Raw genomic sequence first — 17,069 nt, forward strand, 5'->3', positions numbered from 1 at the left:
TGTAAATTTGCTTTATCGTGGTGTAACTGTCGACATTATGTTCCTTCAACGTTAGCAAGATGTTTTTCGGTTTCACCATCGACTTTGTCATATCAGCAATAATTTTCTTTTCTTCCTTAGTCAATCGCCCGGCGTATGGATGTCCAACTAAGGACTTCGCCAATTCATGATTATGAATCCCACAGATCAACTTCACCATCCAACCTTCCCCTCCACGCACTGGTTTCCCACGAAGCCTGAAGGGACAACCACATTTCCTACTCCCGGTGTCTTTTCTAACGAATTCTTTATTTCTACACTTGTACGTACCACTCCTTTCGCACCCAATTAACACAAATGAACTTCTTCCTCTGCTACCGGTCTCTGTGTCAGATCTCATAATCACTGCAACAAATCCATTTTCATGGGCAACTGTTCGAGCCCATTGCAAAACATCATCTCGAGTAGTGAATACCTACAACGCAACCCTAACACATTAATTTTCGTACAAACCATCAATTCAACCAATGACTCAAATTATCTATGATTACCTGAGATGTATTAAAAGCATTTGAACAATCGACATGTCGTTCATTCACTCCACATTCTTCTTGATTATCATAATCATAATCCATATCAACTTCTTGTGACATCGCAAAGTCATACCTCCATTGATCTTCGTCCATCTTAAGGACATATGCATCATACACAAGTACATTCAAATTATCATATAACCACATCCAAAAATTTACTACACCTTAAATAACAAACATATTAATAGGACATATGCATCATACACGACTATATTAAAATTATCACTATATTCTAAATTTATAACTACATTATTTACTTAAACTAAACTTATCACTATAATAAACAACTAATAAAACATTTTTGTACCATTATACATTTAAGTTACCTAAATCATTTAATATTATACCATTATACCTAATTAAATCAATAATCCACAACATATATAAACCAAAAATAAAAAAAAATTATAAAACAGAAATATATATACCATTATAAAACAAAAAAAATTATAATCCACAATATATATCATTATACCTAATTAAACCAATAATTCATTATTAACTAACAGAAATATATATAAAACAGAAATTAAAAAAATTATAAAACAGAAATTAATAAATTAGTAATAATTTAACATTCCGGAAGAAGTTCTTCCGGAAGTTACGAAGGCCAATTCCGGAAGAAGTGCTTCCGGAAACTATTTCCGGAAGACCCTCTTCCGAAATTGGGCTTCTTAACTTCCGGAAGAAGGTCTTCCGGAAGTTACGAAGCCCAATTCCGGAAGAAGGTCTTCCGGAAATAGTTTCCGGAAGCACTTCTTCCGGAATTGGGCTTCGTAACTTCCGGAAGACCTTCATCCGGAAGTGGTCATTCCGGACCTTCCTCCTCCTGTGCCTAAAATTTCTTCCGGATACATTTTTTACTGTTTTTCTTCTCTAAAAGCTAACCGGAAAACGAAATAAACTTGTACCTCCGACAAAATAGGAACAACAGCCACTAATAAAACTTCAAATACGGAACACGGGACCACCAAATCTTCAAATACTTCACTTCACTGGACCACCAACAGACTGCTGAAGGGACCACCACCGAAACAAGAGCAAACGGAAGAAGAAACAAAGTAAACGGAAGAAGAAACAAAGCAAACGGAAGAAGAAAGAAAGAAAGCGCAGTAAAACACAGCCTGAAGACGTTAATTTAAAGAAATTTACACAAGGGCAAAATCGTCATTACGTACGCATTAAAAAAAAAAAAAAACCTCCGGAAGAAGCTTCTTCCGGAAGACACCGGAATTCTTCCGGAAGAAGCTTCTTCCGGAAACATTCCGGATGACGTTCTTCCGGAAATTGTCTGTGAGTTTCTCCGGAAGACACAAATTATTCTTCCGGAAGAAGGTTCTTCCGGAAACTTTCCGGAAAAATTATTTCCGGAAACTTTCCGGAAGAACCTTCTTCCGGAAGAATAATTGCTGAAGGGCAGTTTCGCCACTTCACTGTTTGCTGGGTGCCCCAGCAATAATGCTGGGTGCACGTAGCAACTCCCGAAAAATGTCCATCAGAATTGGAGTATAGGACCACGCACCACCCCCATTTGCCCATATTGTTTAGAGAATCCATCACTATATAGCCCACTCCGAAGTGTCCAATATTGTTTATGAAAATTACTTTTATATATATATATATATATATATATATATATATATATATATATATTAATTTCTAGACATTCTCCACTGGATGTAATCATGTTTGAGTACATTTATAAGTGATAAAATTCTCTCTCCAAACATTTGATGCAAGCATACTCAAGACTCTACCTCCAAATCTCAGATTAAACTAAAACAAATTCACACCAATTAATCTACCTATTCGGTAATAATAATTAATTAAATATCTAGTACAAATAGATTGATAGAGTGATAGTGATGGATCTAAATATTAATCTTATCACAAAAAAACAGTGCAAATAAATACACTTCCTAGTGATTAGGTGCACATGCATGTACCACATTGGCTTATCTTTATCCAATTCACCTTTTTCTTGTGCAAGTTAGAGTTGGATGTTTCCCAGATATGCAATGTGAAGCAAATTAAAGACAATTTTACAGGAAAAGCAAAGATTAGAAATTTTAAATCTCGTCGAAATAAAGATTGTTTTATACTATCAAGTAACATAAACATATTATATATACGAAATAATTGCTTAATACAAAATGATTAATTCTTTTATAAGCAATCAATATGATTAAATATTAACAAATATACAACGTATATCAAAATGAATAAATTTTTTGGCTTATGAAAAAAGTATATCAAAATGAACACTTCGATAAAAAAAAATTGTATTCATAAATCTAGAAATCAAGTTATTGTCACAATAGACACTATAATTTATAGTATATGCGTGAATCAAATGATAAAGTAGTAAAAATAGAACTATTTTTAAAAAGAATAAAGTATACTTCAAAACCCCAGTAGTTGTGAGTTTGAGTTAAAAGTTGAGTTGAAGCGCACAAACACACACATCAATTTGATAGAACTAATCAAAGAGCCAAAATGAAAAAAAAAATTAAAAGTATTACTCAAATTCTAACAAATAAAGGTGGAGAAAAATACTATTATCTATTTTTTTTTCCTTTAAGTGTGTAAGAACACTGTTTTCCTTTTCGTGCATGAAATGCTTAAGATCGTAGGGAAAAAAAATGTTACCCCATGAAAAGCTTAAGAACAGTGTACATAATTTTACATAAGAAGCCTGTGATTGATTGTATACGAACGATAGCATGGGGCTGAATAAATTGTCGGCTGAACAATGTCTTTTTCTCGACTTGTTATTGTTAGTTAGTTGTTATTAGTTAAAAAATATTAACTTGTACCAAAAATTCTAGAACCACAACATGTGCATGCTACTAATTCAACCAAATGTCACGTCATTTTTCGGGGTATTAAGGTTGTGCTAGTTTCCGAACTCCTGCATGAATGTTTTTGTCTTTTTCACTTAATTGCGTTTTTTATATTTGTAGTTAATTTGGATTACATATAATTTTGGTCCCTCATTTTTTAAGTAAATAAAATGTCTCTATTTTTAAAATTGAGCAAATCAGCAGAATGACTGAGTTGAAGATTATAGAGAATACATGCCTCAAAGTATTGAATTCAAACTCATATTAGAAATTTGTCCAGAAATGTTGATAATAAGAGCAACGTATATATAACTCCATACAAGAAGCACATGATTCTATATTAAGGATGTCATGGGCACGAGATTGCGTAGGTGCAAAACATCATTGTCTATGCCTCGACTTGTTACTAGTTAACATCATGCAGATGATACTGATAGCTTGTGGATGGATTCTTGTCCAAAAACATGGAAGAGTGAGCAGTGTGGACTATAAAATTAAGTGATTTGTTTGACTAAAAATACCTGATATTTTGAATATATATTCCTCCTTATCAAGGTTTTAAAAACGGTCCACAACTATGACTTGGACCGTAATATCAAGATTTTTTAACTATTTGTGAATACGATTGGAATCACATTAATCGTATTTATCCGTAACATCAACAAATACAATGAAACCACAACACGACCCGTGAGTGATATTTAAAAGCTTACTCCTTACTTTATACTCTTTTAACTTATTTTTATTAACCCACTAATGTGGGGTTTGTTTTCTAACTTGGAATTATTAGATGATGTGGAGAGACAAACTTTGAGGTGCACTTGGTGATGTGAATAGTTGATGTTTAATGTCTATCTGGGCCACAAAGCAGAGGACACTGTCCACGGTTGTGGTAGTGGCCTATACTACGTAAAGTTTATGAATGGGGTGGCTAAACAATAGTTTTCATGATGGTCTAGATAGGCTATGGCAAGTTGAGGTGAGATGGATCTAAAATAGATTGAGGTTTGATGAAAACGGGTTGTGCGAACAGATTTAGAGTATGTATAAGAATCCGTTACAAAATTAGCGTTTAAGACAAAAATAATTTTATTAACGAATCAGAATCCTTATTTCTGCATTTATTTTATTTTTTGTCCGTTGGATTTGCATTGGAATGTGTACTACTTTATTTTCAACTACAAATCAAACATGTGCTTTTGTTGTACAATGAGATCGTGATATTTTCAAATGCTTTTAATACCTTTAGTTTAATCACTTGATGTTTCAAGCTTGATGAATTATATAGCTTGTTTAGAGTTGCGGTCTCTAGGTTGAAGAAAATAGGGATAAAGTTTTTGGTTGGTATGTTGATAATGAACCACTCCCTAGTCAAACATTGTCTCTTTGCAACTGATGTTATATGTCATACTCTAATTATTTTCGAGAATTGCAACCTACTATAAGCAATTGATTGTGGGAAATGGGCAGAGACAAGCAAAAACTTTAGAAGAAGAAGCATTTCAATAAATAACAAGATGTTATTAGCAAAACTTTATATGCGGAATAAAATAAACAAGGAGTCTCCTCCTTACACCTGCTTCTTACCTTTACATCTATTCAACACCATACATTATATTTTCATGAATAAATCTAACACTGTACCTTCCTTATTATCACAAGTTACAAAGAATATTACAGAACTTTTCTTTGCAGACCAAACTAAAGCTATCTTGAGTATCCATTGGCAAGAACAGGGATCCTCACCTTGTGCCCTCTGCTTCCCTTCATTAGCACCTCTCCAAAACTATAGGTTCCTGTCACTGAGCGAACAGTGAGTGTCACAGTAAACCTACGCGATGCACCGGCTTTGATGGTCATTGCTGGAGGGTTCACCTCAATGGCAACTGCTGGTTGCATCCTGCCTGAGATCACATAGGTTTCTTCCTCATCAGCAACATTTGTCACAGTGCGTGTGACAATTTGAGTTCTTACTAGATGGGAAATTGTAATGGAGGGAGTGTTTAGATTTGATGGGTGGCCCATGGTGTTGTTACATGGCGAGTTTGTGTAGTTCTTTATCTCGTTAACATCAATGCCAGGTGTTGTGCACAAGAACCCTAGATAATCCTCGTATCCTGCATAATGATTAGCAAATTAATCAAACAGATTTTTTTGTTGTTGCTTTTTCTTGTTGTATTGATACTAGAATTGATTACAGGAAAATATTGTTTTTAGTAAATTAAAAACAAATGCAGAAAAGAGAACTTCTACACATTTTGAAAGACATTTAAGAACTTATTTTGGTAAGGGATGATTCCAAAAGAAGAACTCTTGATACAAATATTCACCATAAAGGAACAACAATCACTTAGAGTAATTATTTTAACCCTTCTTAAGTAACTTTTCTTTTATGGCACCGTTTAATTGCATCTCCCAGTGCGACCACAGCCATAATGAGAACCTCAAAAACCTTGACTTTGTGGCCACAATGGCAGTTATGGATTATTTTTTAAAATTTGATCATGAATAATTTGGCCACATGTCGATTTTCTATATTGTTTTAAACTTTTTTGTTGCGATTTGGACCCAATGCCAATTTCTTGCCACAGAAATTCCTGAATTTTACTTACCTTGATTCTCAGATACAAGAAAATTAAAAAATTATTGGTCAACTCAGAACACAAACGTGCCAAGACAAACAAAATAGTTACATTAGAGAGAGGAGGTAAATAAACCTGCGTCAAAGATGAGGCCAGGGTCCAAGGCAGCTTGTGGATTAACGTGTCCACTCCCATAATCAAAAGGAGTGGCTTTGACCAGCTTCATAGCTTCTGTTTCAGAATATAGCTGTGCTAGAATAGGATTTCCTGCTCTGTCTAGAGTTGTTGATGTTGTCATCAAGGCTGATTTAATGGCGGCAGGGCTCCAATGTGGATGTTTCTGCTTTATCAGAGCAGCAATTCCAGCTATATGTGGTGCAGCCATACTAGTCCCAGATATCATCGCAAACCCCTCTCCTGCACAAGGAAAAACTGCTTAAATAAATCAAATTTTATAGTATACTGATGATGATATCTTTTATCAAGTGTTTTTCTTCTATCTTCCACGCTTAATCATGCAATAAATCTTCCAATAATACTAAGGAATCCTACCATGTGTAGGGTCCCACAGTCCTTCAAAGAAGTAGTTTCTATGAAAAAAATTGAAGGTTCTTTTTTGGATATTGTTAACTGAAGCCAACACCTCTACCCTACCTAGAAATCTTCACTCCTTACTTACCTGCGCTAAGCACAGTAGTTGAGGTAATTGTTTAGTTGTAGGCAGAAATTTTCAAACATCAACAATTAAGAGGCAACTAAGTCAAACCTCAAACCATTACTTACCAGCATAATTTGGCTCATCAGTTCCATTTAGAGACCATGCAGCCCAAATCAATGAACCCGGAGCTAATATATCTGGTTTGAGAAGATCTGCCTCTTGGAAGATAAAGTCCTTTATATTTGGTCCTCTAGCAGAAAATATTGCTACTTGTGGTGCAGATTTATGGAGAATAGGCATCAAACCGTCCTCAATTTTACCTGTACCTTCGAAAGTCTTCACCCTTCCAGTCCAGTCTCTTGGTGTGGAGATATTATAATAATCTATCAGTTCCTGCAAAATAAGAATTTGCATGTTCCAAATAATTATAAATAGAACATACTTTGTAATCATAAAAAAGTATTGATGAAACCATACAAAAAGGAGACTAAAACAGCAACTGAATATTAGGCTGTGGAGTAAATAATCGGCTACAAGAAAACAGATGGAAACAGTCAGCATTCATCATCGATATCTACCTAGATGTGATTCAAGTACCTTTGATTTGCTGGCATCTGTGATAAGAATCCCAGGAATGCCAACAGGGACGGGATCAAATTTTGTTCCAGGGGAAACATTTTCAACACAAAGAACAAATCCAGCTGCTCCAAGGGCCTTTGCTGTTTCTGAGACTTGCTTTATTGATGCAGAACCAATAACAAAATTGAAAGAATAGCCACACAGAAGAATATTTCCCTTTATCAAGTTCTTATTTAAAAGTTGTGGTCTCTGGCAATCAGTGGGGCTGTACTTTGTAGCTGAAGAATCTAGAAGCACATCAGTTGCAGCAACCAATGTGTATGTTTGGTTTAAACGTGTAGAAGCTGCAAAAACCCATTAGCAACAGACAGAGTATATAAGAAAACTAGAACATATCAAATGAATTGGGGACAACCATAAATATGTTTTGGTACATAAGCATGAACTTTGTAGAACACTAAAGAGACTTTATTTGTCTAGAAACAACTCATGAATTTGCTTTCCCACCTGCATGGCATTTATAGCAGAAACCCAATTTAATAAAACTAACCTTATGAAAGAATATTTCATATCAAATGACTTATCCCTCCAAAATGCCTTAGAAAACCAGAGGTGAATATCACTCAACAATTCTGATATTTATTTGATAAATTAAACATGAATGAGGAAATACCAATACTCAGACTTTTTTCTTTAATAACCTTAAACATACTATACTACAACTTGATACAATTAAATCTAGTAAATGCTTTTTGCAAACTATTCTAAAGAATATACGAAGATTATGCCAAGCCTTTGTCTCAAAGTGATGCACATCTACACTCGAAACTAATTGATGTTATTTGCAGAAGAAAAATTTATGACTGCTTTCTCTTTGTTTTTCTATTTTCTTTTTGTCGCACATGAGAACAATGCTGATATAATCAATTATTTAAAGCATTAAAATGAAAAGACTTATTCTACCTGAACTGAACAATGTGTTACTTTTTAAACTTTTTTTCTTTACCTTCACAAGTTACCAATAAGATAGATTTCCACCATAATCATCAGCATTTTATCTCCTAGTACCAGTCCATGATTAACAAAATTACATCCTAAGAAATATAGTAGGAAGTTGGAAAACTCACGTGACAATCCAAGTCCGGCTAAGATTTTTCCATTTCCAAGGATCAAATGGTTTTTATATCTACGATCATCAATTGCTGCTGCTACAGTTGCTATCCATGGACTATATGAAACTAATGACTTAGGAAAAGGACCACCATTTCCTGCAGCCTGTGCGACAAACACACCAGCTTTCACTGCTCCAAGAAGTGTAGCATCAAAAGGGTTCAAAAATGTAGTTTTGGTGTTTGACGGAGGACTATTTGGTCCAACTGAAAGGCTGAGTATATCCACTCCATCATGCACAGCCTGTTCATTTTCAAATTTAAATAATTAGACATCTTGAGATAAAATACTAACGCTTTTAAAAAATTATAAAACTGTATAACTGATTGTTTATGTTGAACTAGAATGCTTAGTTATTAAGTTTGAGCTTTATTATTCAAAAACTAAAAGACTGCTGAGGAAGCATATCTTCATATGCAATACAGTGTATTGCCTCAAGATCAGAGATTTGGTAAAAGATCATCAGACAGATTTTCATCCAGAATCAATGAGCCAAAAAGAAATTTCTGACATCAATATGCTGTAGGACAATAAAACATTTCGAGACAAAACACCATGATAAACATACAGTAAAGTTGCATACCTGATCAATTGCAGCAACTACATCAGCAATAAATCCTCCAAAGAGTCTATAGAGTGCTTTGTACACAGCAATCCTGAAGACAAAAAAACATCAAGTACTTCCCGGTTTTCATCAGAAGTTGAACAATTAGGGGGGGCGTCATTCCTCACCTGGCACGGGGAGCCATTCCACTTGCTTTCCCAAATTCATGTCCATGCATCCTCACAGGAATTCCATTTCTTCCAGCTGCAATAGAGGCTGTATGACTGCCAGATGAAGATGCAAGAAGAATGGGGGAATTGTTAACAGAACAACCGTTATCAAATTGGTACTACCCATTTCCTATGTTTATAAGACATAGAAACAGTTTTCTTTTATTTTGAGCACAGCACCCCTTATAAAGAGAGCATCTGAAGAATCCTACTTCCAAGTGAAGAAGTTAATAAAGAAGGAAGCATGGTCTAACCTCCCATGCCCATCTCCATCGAGAGGTGAATCAAAATCAATAGAAGGGTTGAACGCCCCAGCAGCTATTGCAGCTTGAGCAAAGTGTTGTGCTCCAACAATTTTCCCATTGCAGAAACTCTTTTTAGTGTCAGGATCGACTTCACATTTTCCTCTATACCTTGAAACTGGACCATACGGTTCAGTATTATGAGTAGTAAAACTTGGGTGGTGAGGGTAGATCCCAGAGTCCACAAATCCAATCACAATGTCTTCTCCAGCCCTCTCATATCCACCTCCTGTTGGCCACACCCCAGTTGGAAGCCCCAAAAATTGCGGGGTGTGTGTTGTGAGCCTCTTCACCTTCCAGTCCCTCTCAACAGATTTCACCCCAGGAGCATGTCTAAGAGTTTCTGCCTACTAATATAAGAGGACAAAACATGCTTACATGAAGTTCAAAAACAACAAGCATACTATAATTAACCAAAGAGAAAAATGATTATACACCGATAATGCAAAAAGTCATATTAACGGCAAATTATGATTGGATGACATTGTTTTACACTATTAGTGCATAATCATTAAACTCTTAATCAAATCATAGTACAAACTAAAAAGATAACAACCCAAGACATCACCTGTTCTGGGGAAAGATGAACTGCAAACCCATTTATAAGGTGTCTATAGCTATAGAGCTTGTTGTATGTCCCACGCTCAAACAGCAAACCCAGAAGCATGTCATGTCTCTTTTCAAGGTGCCGAGCATAAGAAGTCACCACCTCACTGAAACATGATTAAAATAGCACAAAAATTGAACAAAAAAATCACCATCCAGTCCTCAATTCACAACGCCCTTACCATTAATTCATGTAAAGCAAAAAACTTTGTACAAAACAGAGTCATGCGGTGAATAGCACACCAAAAAAAAAAAAAAAAAACGAATTCACAAGTCACCCACCCTAGGAATATCACCACTTTATTATATTTAGAAAGAGAGTTATATTGTCCATTAATAAAACAATTTTTTCAACACTTTTTTTTTTAATTTCTCAGCATTACATCAACATTTTATTTTACACTTCCCTCTCTTCTCTTCTCATATCTCTATATTGTATAAAATTTTGCACATAACAATTGTATAAATAAAATTTCTTTATTTGACCAATAGTTGACAAATTTCTCACCACAACAAACTTCATTAAAAATTCAATTTTAAAAAATGGGCAAATAACAAATTCAACAACTTGATACCCATAATTAGTAAGAATAACACAACACAGAACAATTAAAAAGAGTTGAGAAGAATATTATCAAACAAAACACTATACATACCTTGTGGAATCAAGCTTCTCATCATCATCATCATCATCAGATTCCACAGCGGTGGCTTCAAAGCCATCGATTCCTCCCTTGTAACTTATGACAGGCTCTCCCTCAACGGTGACTATGTAAACCTCAGCCTTGCCAAATTTCACAAGGCCAAACAGAAGAACTACTAAAAATACACACCCAAACTCCAACAACCTCATTTCTCACCAATAAATTATTATACTGTTACAAGCTCGAGATCTGCTTCATCATCACACCAAATCCATTGCCAGTGAGTTAGACAAGTAAAATCAACATAACATTAATTAATTAACAAAAAAAGATCAAGAAATAAGTACAAAACTTAGATGCAGTTCCTTAGATAGTACTTTTTTGGTACCGTTGTCCGATCAGAATTGGAGTTTGAGTTTCACCTCGGTAATCAGAGTAACAAATGTCTGCATTATAGCAAATTTATGCGTATTATCGAAATGAAACTTCAATTCTGATTGGATAACAGTAAGAAAAGTAAGTGAGTACTTAAGGAAGTGCATCTAAGTTTTGCCGTAAAAACAAATAAACAGAATAATCTATCTATTCCAGTGCTATTAGAGTACCACGGGAGAGAAGCGGAAATTGGTGAGGAGAATGAAAACAGAGCAAGTGGCATTGAGGATGAGAGTGTGTGTGTGAGTCACTCCGATCCGAGTGGTGGAGAAGAAGAAGAATAAAGGAGTGAAGGGAAGAAAAAAAGTGGAAGCGAAGAAAGAAAGAAAGAAAGAATCGTGAGAATGAAGCAAATGAGAGTGTTAAAGGAGGAGGAGGAGGAGTAAGGAAATGAAGCTTGATGATTGATTCGCATACAAGCCATTCCAGTGGGATCGGGTGATCGGAGAATCAGATCCAACGGTCACCGTTCGTTGATGTGCATAGTGAGCTATGAAGCACGGATATTTCAGCCCGTGTCTGGTATCCAACATGCGTCCGTGTCAGTGCCCGACACTGACACGATATCCGTGTTACCTTCTATATTTTGAGATATTTTGAGATATTACAGATGTCTACACGTCCATGTCGTATCTGTGTCATGTCTGATATTCGTATTGATATCGGTGCTTCATGGATAATGAGTGATAAAGGAGGAGGACTACTCCTTATGTAATGATGTATGATGTTAGTTTTGTTATTAAATAGAGAGGAGGATTAGGTGATATATTCATGTTTTTAATCTAGTTTTTTATCATTATAGTATATTTATATTAAATATTTATCTTCTAATTATCTAATTAATCTTTGTGTGAGACTATAAACACATATTAGAATGAATATTTTTCTTTATTTCACATTGAATATTAGATTAGAACTTGAATTATTTTATTAAGTGACACAAGTTTGCTATTACATGTTTCAATTATTATTTGTTAGATGTCTTTGTTTAGAAATCTAGTTTTTGTTATTAGATAAATAAAATTTTAATTTTTATGTCGGTTGGTTTTACGGTCAAATGAAATTCTTCTCCATTTTCTAAAGCAGCGCAGGCGCAAATTTAGTGAAATTGTTGCTGATTGTTTTTACCGGTGGTTTGTCAGAGAAATTCACAGACTTGTCCAAGACTCATAATTAAGTAATCGATTTTATTTAGATTTCTTCTATAAATTTATATTATTTTTTTATTACACCACCGGTTTTACTTCTTTTTTTTCCCTCTTATTTGTTTGTAAAAAAGGTTATAATAGGATGTATGGTGGGTAAAATTATCTAATAAGTTAGCTAAAAACTTATAAATTGATTAAAAAATTATAAAATAAGAATTAGAAGTTGAGAAATTAAAAATTTATAAGCTGACTAATTAAATTGGAAATGTTTAAGAAATTAACTAATATATATAAAAATGACATAATGAGTAAAAAAATTAAAATAAAAACAAAAACATATTTTAAATAAGTTAATGAGGATAAGAATAGAAGAAGAAAAATGGTTGCTTTTAAGCTAAAAGATAGTTAAAATAGTTTCTAAAAACAGGTTAAAATTATTAAAATAATCTTGTATAGAGTTCATTTTTCTCCAATATTAACACTGATGGTTAGTGATATAGATTTACTTGTGTTTTAGAAATAAAAATTTTGTTAATAAACTATAACTTATAATTTTTAGAAAAAATAACTTCAGTTGAGCTTTTTATATCTTTATTCTTTATTATTAAATTCTTAGATGAAATAAAGACATGTGATTTTTTTTCAACATTAAATTGACTTTATTAAGGAATAAGTTCTAGAAACTTTAGCACATAAATTTTATGTTAGTCCTATTAAATAAAGAGTAAGTATATTTTCTAATAAAAATTAAGTTGAAAAGAATGTGTCGTAAAAGTGTCTTAATCCTATTAATTGTTGAGAACGATAACAAAGGTAATTAAGGGGGCACCTTTTGATTATTCTATTGCAACTTGACCTAATTGAGAAATTATCCGTGATTAACTACTAGTATAATAATATAAAGCACCCATGCATATGCAAACCTATTGGCTATTACCACTATATATAAAGTACTATATAAGCAATTTCCCATCTTGAGATTTTGTTGCCCTTTTAAGCTTGGACACTACTTTTTATCTGTTGGGGTATCATTTTGATTAGCTAGTTAATATGGTGATATCAATAGATTAAGCAAACATTTATTTATGCTTTCAAGACAACGAATTCTGTAATTAATATAGTGATATCTTTTGTTTTTACAAGAATATAGAGATATCTATAGATTAAGCTAACATTTATTTATGTTTTCCATAGATTTTGGCCTTGTTAACGTACGTTTTTGTGAACATTCATGTATTACTCTATTTTAAAATAATTATTATCATTTTAAACATCTTTAGTTTATTTAAATTATTTGTCATTTTCTCTTTCAAAAATTTATTCATTATTTAAAAAAAACTGGAAATCATAAATCATTTTTTAATATTTAATAGTATTAACTATTTTTATTAGCATATATGATTTTCAATATTTTTAAATTATTATACATAATTTCAAATGACAACTATTTTGAATGGGGACTAGTTTTCATAGTCAAAGACACAATCTTGGCTGGGACAGTTTTTTATTTTTCCCTAGTGAACAAATAAGTACATTTTCTTAATGTTAGATGGCCAAAATTGATGATTGCTTGCTTCAAAGAAAACGAAAAATACACATATATGTACGAATTAATATTAAAAGTAAAAAAAGTAACTATTACTTGTTTTGTAAATTAAAACTACTGTAATTGTTATTAATTGATAAGATATATATACTGTACCACAAGTAATAAAAAAATTTGCTTGTTTGCCGTCAAAAATCTCACATGTTATTTCAACTGGCTTTTAATTTTATACCCCCAAAAAAAACACTGTAAAAAAAAATTATTTGCATACAAGGATTTTGTAAAAACGGACGCATGGACACAAATTATCTACAAGTGGATTTGGGCTTAATTATTATCAAATTATTTTAAAAAATTCAATTTAATCATTAAATTTTAAAAAGATTAAATTCATAAGCAAAACAAGTAATACATTGAGCATTGACTGTATCTGAAACTCCAAATCTAAAACTTGGAAGCTCAGGTAACGACCACGTCAAAGACTTTGTCACTGGCCATGACCTTCGTTGCAGACGCACCATTGCTCACAAATCATGAAAGAGAAAGTGACAGCGTCGACCACACAAGGAGACAATATGTTGAATACAGAAGGGGCAATATCGGAATATGCAATGAACATGAGAGTTTCTTCGCCTTTCTTCTTGATGGAGCGAAGAAATTCTGCAGTGTGTGCCCCGCGAAAATTTAAAAAATTATGTGTATTTCGCTAGCACCAAACCGCAAAAGTTGCATTGATCCCTACGCTTCTCTCCTCTTCTTTGTCATTTCGTCTTCACCAAACACACACTACAAGCCTATGAAGCCCCGACTCGCATCCCAACACCGCAACACGATTAAATTCTAAAACATAAGATATGGGATACAAAATATATATATATATATATAAAAGCATAAAAAATTATATTTTGAAAATTTCACAAGATAAAAATTATCTTTTTAAAAAATAATTTAAAAACAAATTTACTAATATATTTAATAAAAAAATCTCACCTAAAATTTTTTTAAGATAAATCATCATAATTAAAAAGATAAATAAAAAAATTGTTAATCCTAATGTATCTAAGTTTTTTCTTTTTCTTCTTGACCATCATCATTGAAAAACATAATTTCTAATTCTGGTTCATCAAGAAATAAATTAGCAACTTCAAGAATTTCATTCTCATCAAGTGATCCAAACTCGTCTCTTACAATGTCCCACATTTTAGTTTCTTCTTAATGATATTATGGGGAATTTCTTGAAAGAAGACGAAGATTACTATGAACAAATACTAGATCCTCTACCCGATAATGTGTCATCTTGTTTCTTTTGATTGAATGAATGAAAGAGTAAGTAATTTAGTTTCTTTCACAGCATGATGATGAACAAGATTGCCCTAGTAACTTAAGAGTAATCTTTTGAAGTGTTGGTGCATAAGCACCATGAACTAGCCACCAAGACTTTGCCTCCATTAGACCTCTATCCCTTAAAGAGTCAATATCATCAAAGTCTTCTCTTCCAAAGTTTGTAAACTCTACATTCACTTGTTTTCTTTCATTATCATCATCAAAATACCTTTTGAAGCATTTCAATCTTTCATGAGTAAGTTCTCCATCTTGGTGGGGAAGAATTCTATTTGAATCTTCACTTTGTCATTCATGACTATAATATCTATGATAAAAAAATGATTATAAATTAATATTACATATAGAAACGTTTGGAAAAAATAGGCTTTATAAATGAAAGAATATAATGTATCACCTTGGGTTTAAAGAATGAGCTAAACAATGAAGATGTGAGCTACTCTTAGTCCAACGATTAATTAATATTTCATGTACTACCTTATAAAAGGTAGATTCTTCACCTTCTCCCTTTCTTTCATGTCGATATATGACTTTCTTCACATTTTCAATCATCGAGTCTTACATTTCATACACCAAATGAAGACAAGTTGCATCTGTATCTGTTTTTCTAAGAACATCATAGATAGGAGTAGTGAAAGAAAGTATATAATCATCCTTATCCCACCAAATGTCATCCAACAATGTCTCTTTCACAAATTTTGCCTTGTTAATATCATCTTCCTTATAAGAAGATCACTGCTCACTAATAACTATCTCTTGAAGTCCTTTTTTCAAATGTTTAAACCTCTTTAGCATCCCTATGGTGGAAGTAAATCTTGTGGGAGCAAGAGCTAGCAACTTCAATGTGTTGAATGAATTTAATGATAATAGTCTCATAGAATGACCCATGATAAAATTTCTAACATACATGACATCATTAGTAATTTGTGTGATCCAACAAACCTCATTATTTTTGTGTGTTCTTGGCTACACATTTATTTTTCAATGCAAGATTTAAGATGTGCATACACAAGGAGTCCAATAGATGGAAGGAAACTTAGTCTATATGAGCAAACCTACTGCCTTACATACAGGTGCATAATCAATAACAATTTGTACTACATTCGAGTGACCAACATCCATAATTACATCCCTCATTTGTACAGCTATGAAATCCCTATCTTTTACCTCATCAGAACAATCTAAGGCCTTTAAAAACATCAATCCACTCTCGATGGCAACCATGAAATTGATAAGATGCCTTCTTTAAGGATCACTCCACCCATCACTTACAATGCTCACACCTTTTTCTTTCCATGTATATTTTATTGATTGTAATAGGTTCTCTACATATCTTTTTTCGTTTGCAAGTAAGTTGTTCTCAACTTATTGTAACCTAGAGGTTGCTACCCAGATATACAATTATTGTTGGCAGAAAAAAAGAATGTCTTTCTATAGTGAGGATTCCTTACTAAATGAAATGGTAGTCCTGAAGAATAAAACATTCTAGCAATTTCATAATAAAGGGTCTCTCTAGCTTGCATATTAAAAGAACCTTCAAGAGTCTTTCTCTTTTTTGGATCAACATTAGTTGTCTCTTGGTTAGACACCGGAAGTAAAAAGACAAATTTTTCTTTGACCTATCTATTCTTAATGCAGCTTCATTATCCATCTTTGTAAGTTTTGCAAGCCTTGAAGAAGTTATCTTTTAACAACTTTTAACTCATTTTCCTATCATTTTTTACAATTGTACTCTTACTCTAGTGTAAGATCCATTAAAAACTATTTCACAGAAATTGCATCTAACTTCAAAATTTCCAATGCCTCCACTTAAACCTTTAATCTTCGAAACATAATTCTATAAAGTTTGGTGTCATCACCTTGTTCTTT

At 33.1% G+C, this 17,069-nt stretch overlaps 1 protein-coding gene across 1 annotated transcript; it reads right to left on the bottom strand.

The window, feature by feature from the left end:
- Window positions 1–4,899: 4,899 nt before the first annotated feature.
- LOC114367811 (subtilisin-like protease SBT2.6) lies at window positions 4,900–11,585 on the bottom strand. The gene is made up of 11 exons (XM_028325012.1): window positions 11,336–11,585; window positions 10,743–10,979; window positions 10,049–10,193; window positions 9,433–9,827; window positions 9,137–9,232; window positions 8,988–9,060; window positions 8,362–8,647; window positions 7,253–7,578; window positions 6,781–7,048; window positions 6,133–6,414; window positions 4,900–5,532 (listed from the first exon to the last, which is right to left on the bottom strand). The coding sequence occupies exons 2-11, from the start codon at window positions 10,937–10,939 to the stop codon at window positions 5,123–5,125; spliced, it is 2,478 nt and encodes an 825-aa protein (XP_028180813.1). The 5' UTR covers window positions 10,940–10,979; window positions 11,336–11,585; the 3' UTR covers window positions 4,900–5,122.
- Window positions 11,586–17,069: the final 5,484 nt, after the last annotated feature.

The sequence above is a fragment of the Glycine soja genome, chromosome 9, assembly GCF_004193775.1.
Source record: "Glycine soja cultivar W05 chromosome 9, ASM419377v2, whole genome shotgun sequence".
In the NCBI taxonomy this organism is placed as follows: Eukaryota; Viridiplantae; Streptophyta; class Magnoliopsida; order Fabales; family Fabaceae; genus Glycine; species Glycine soja.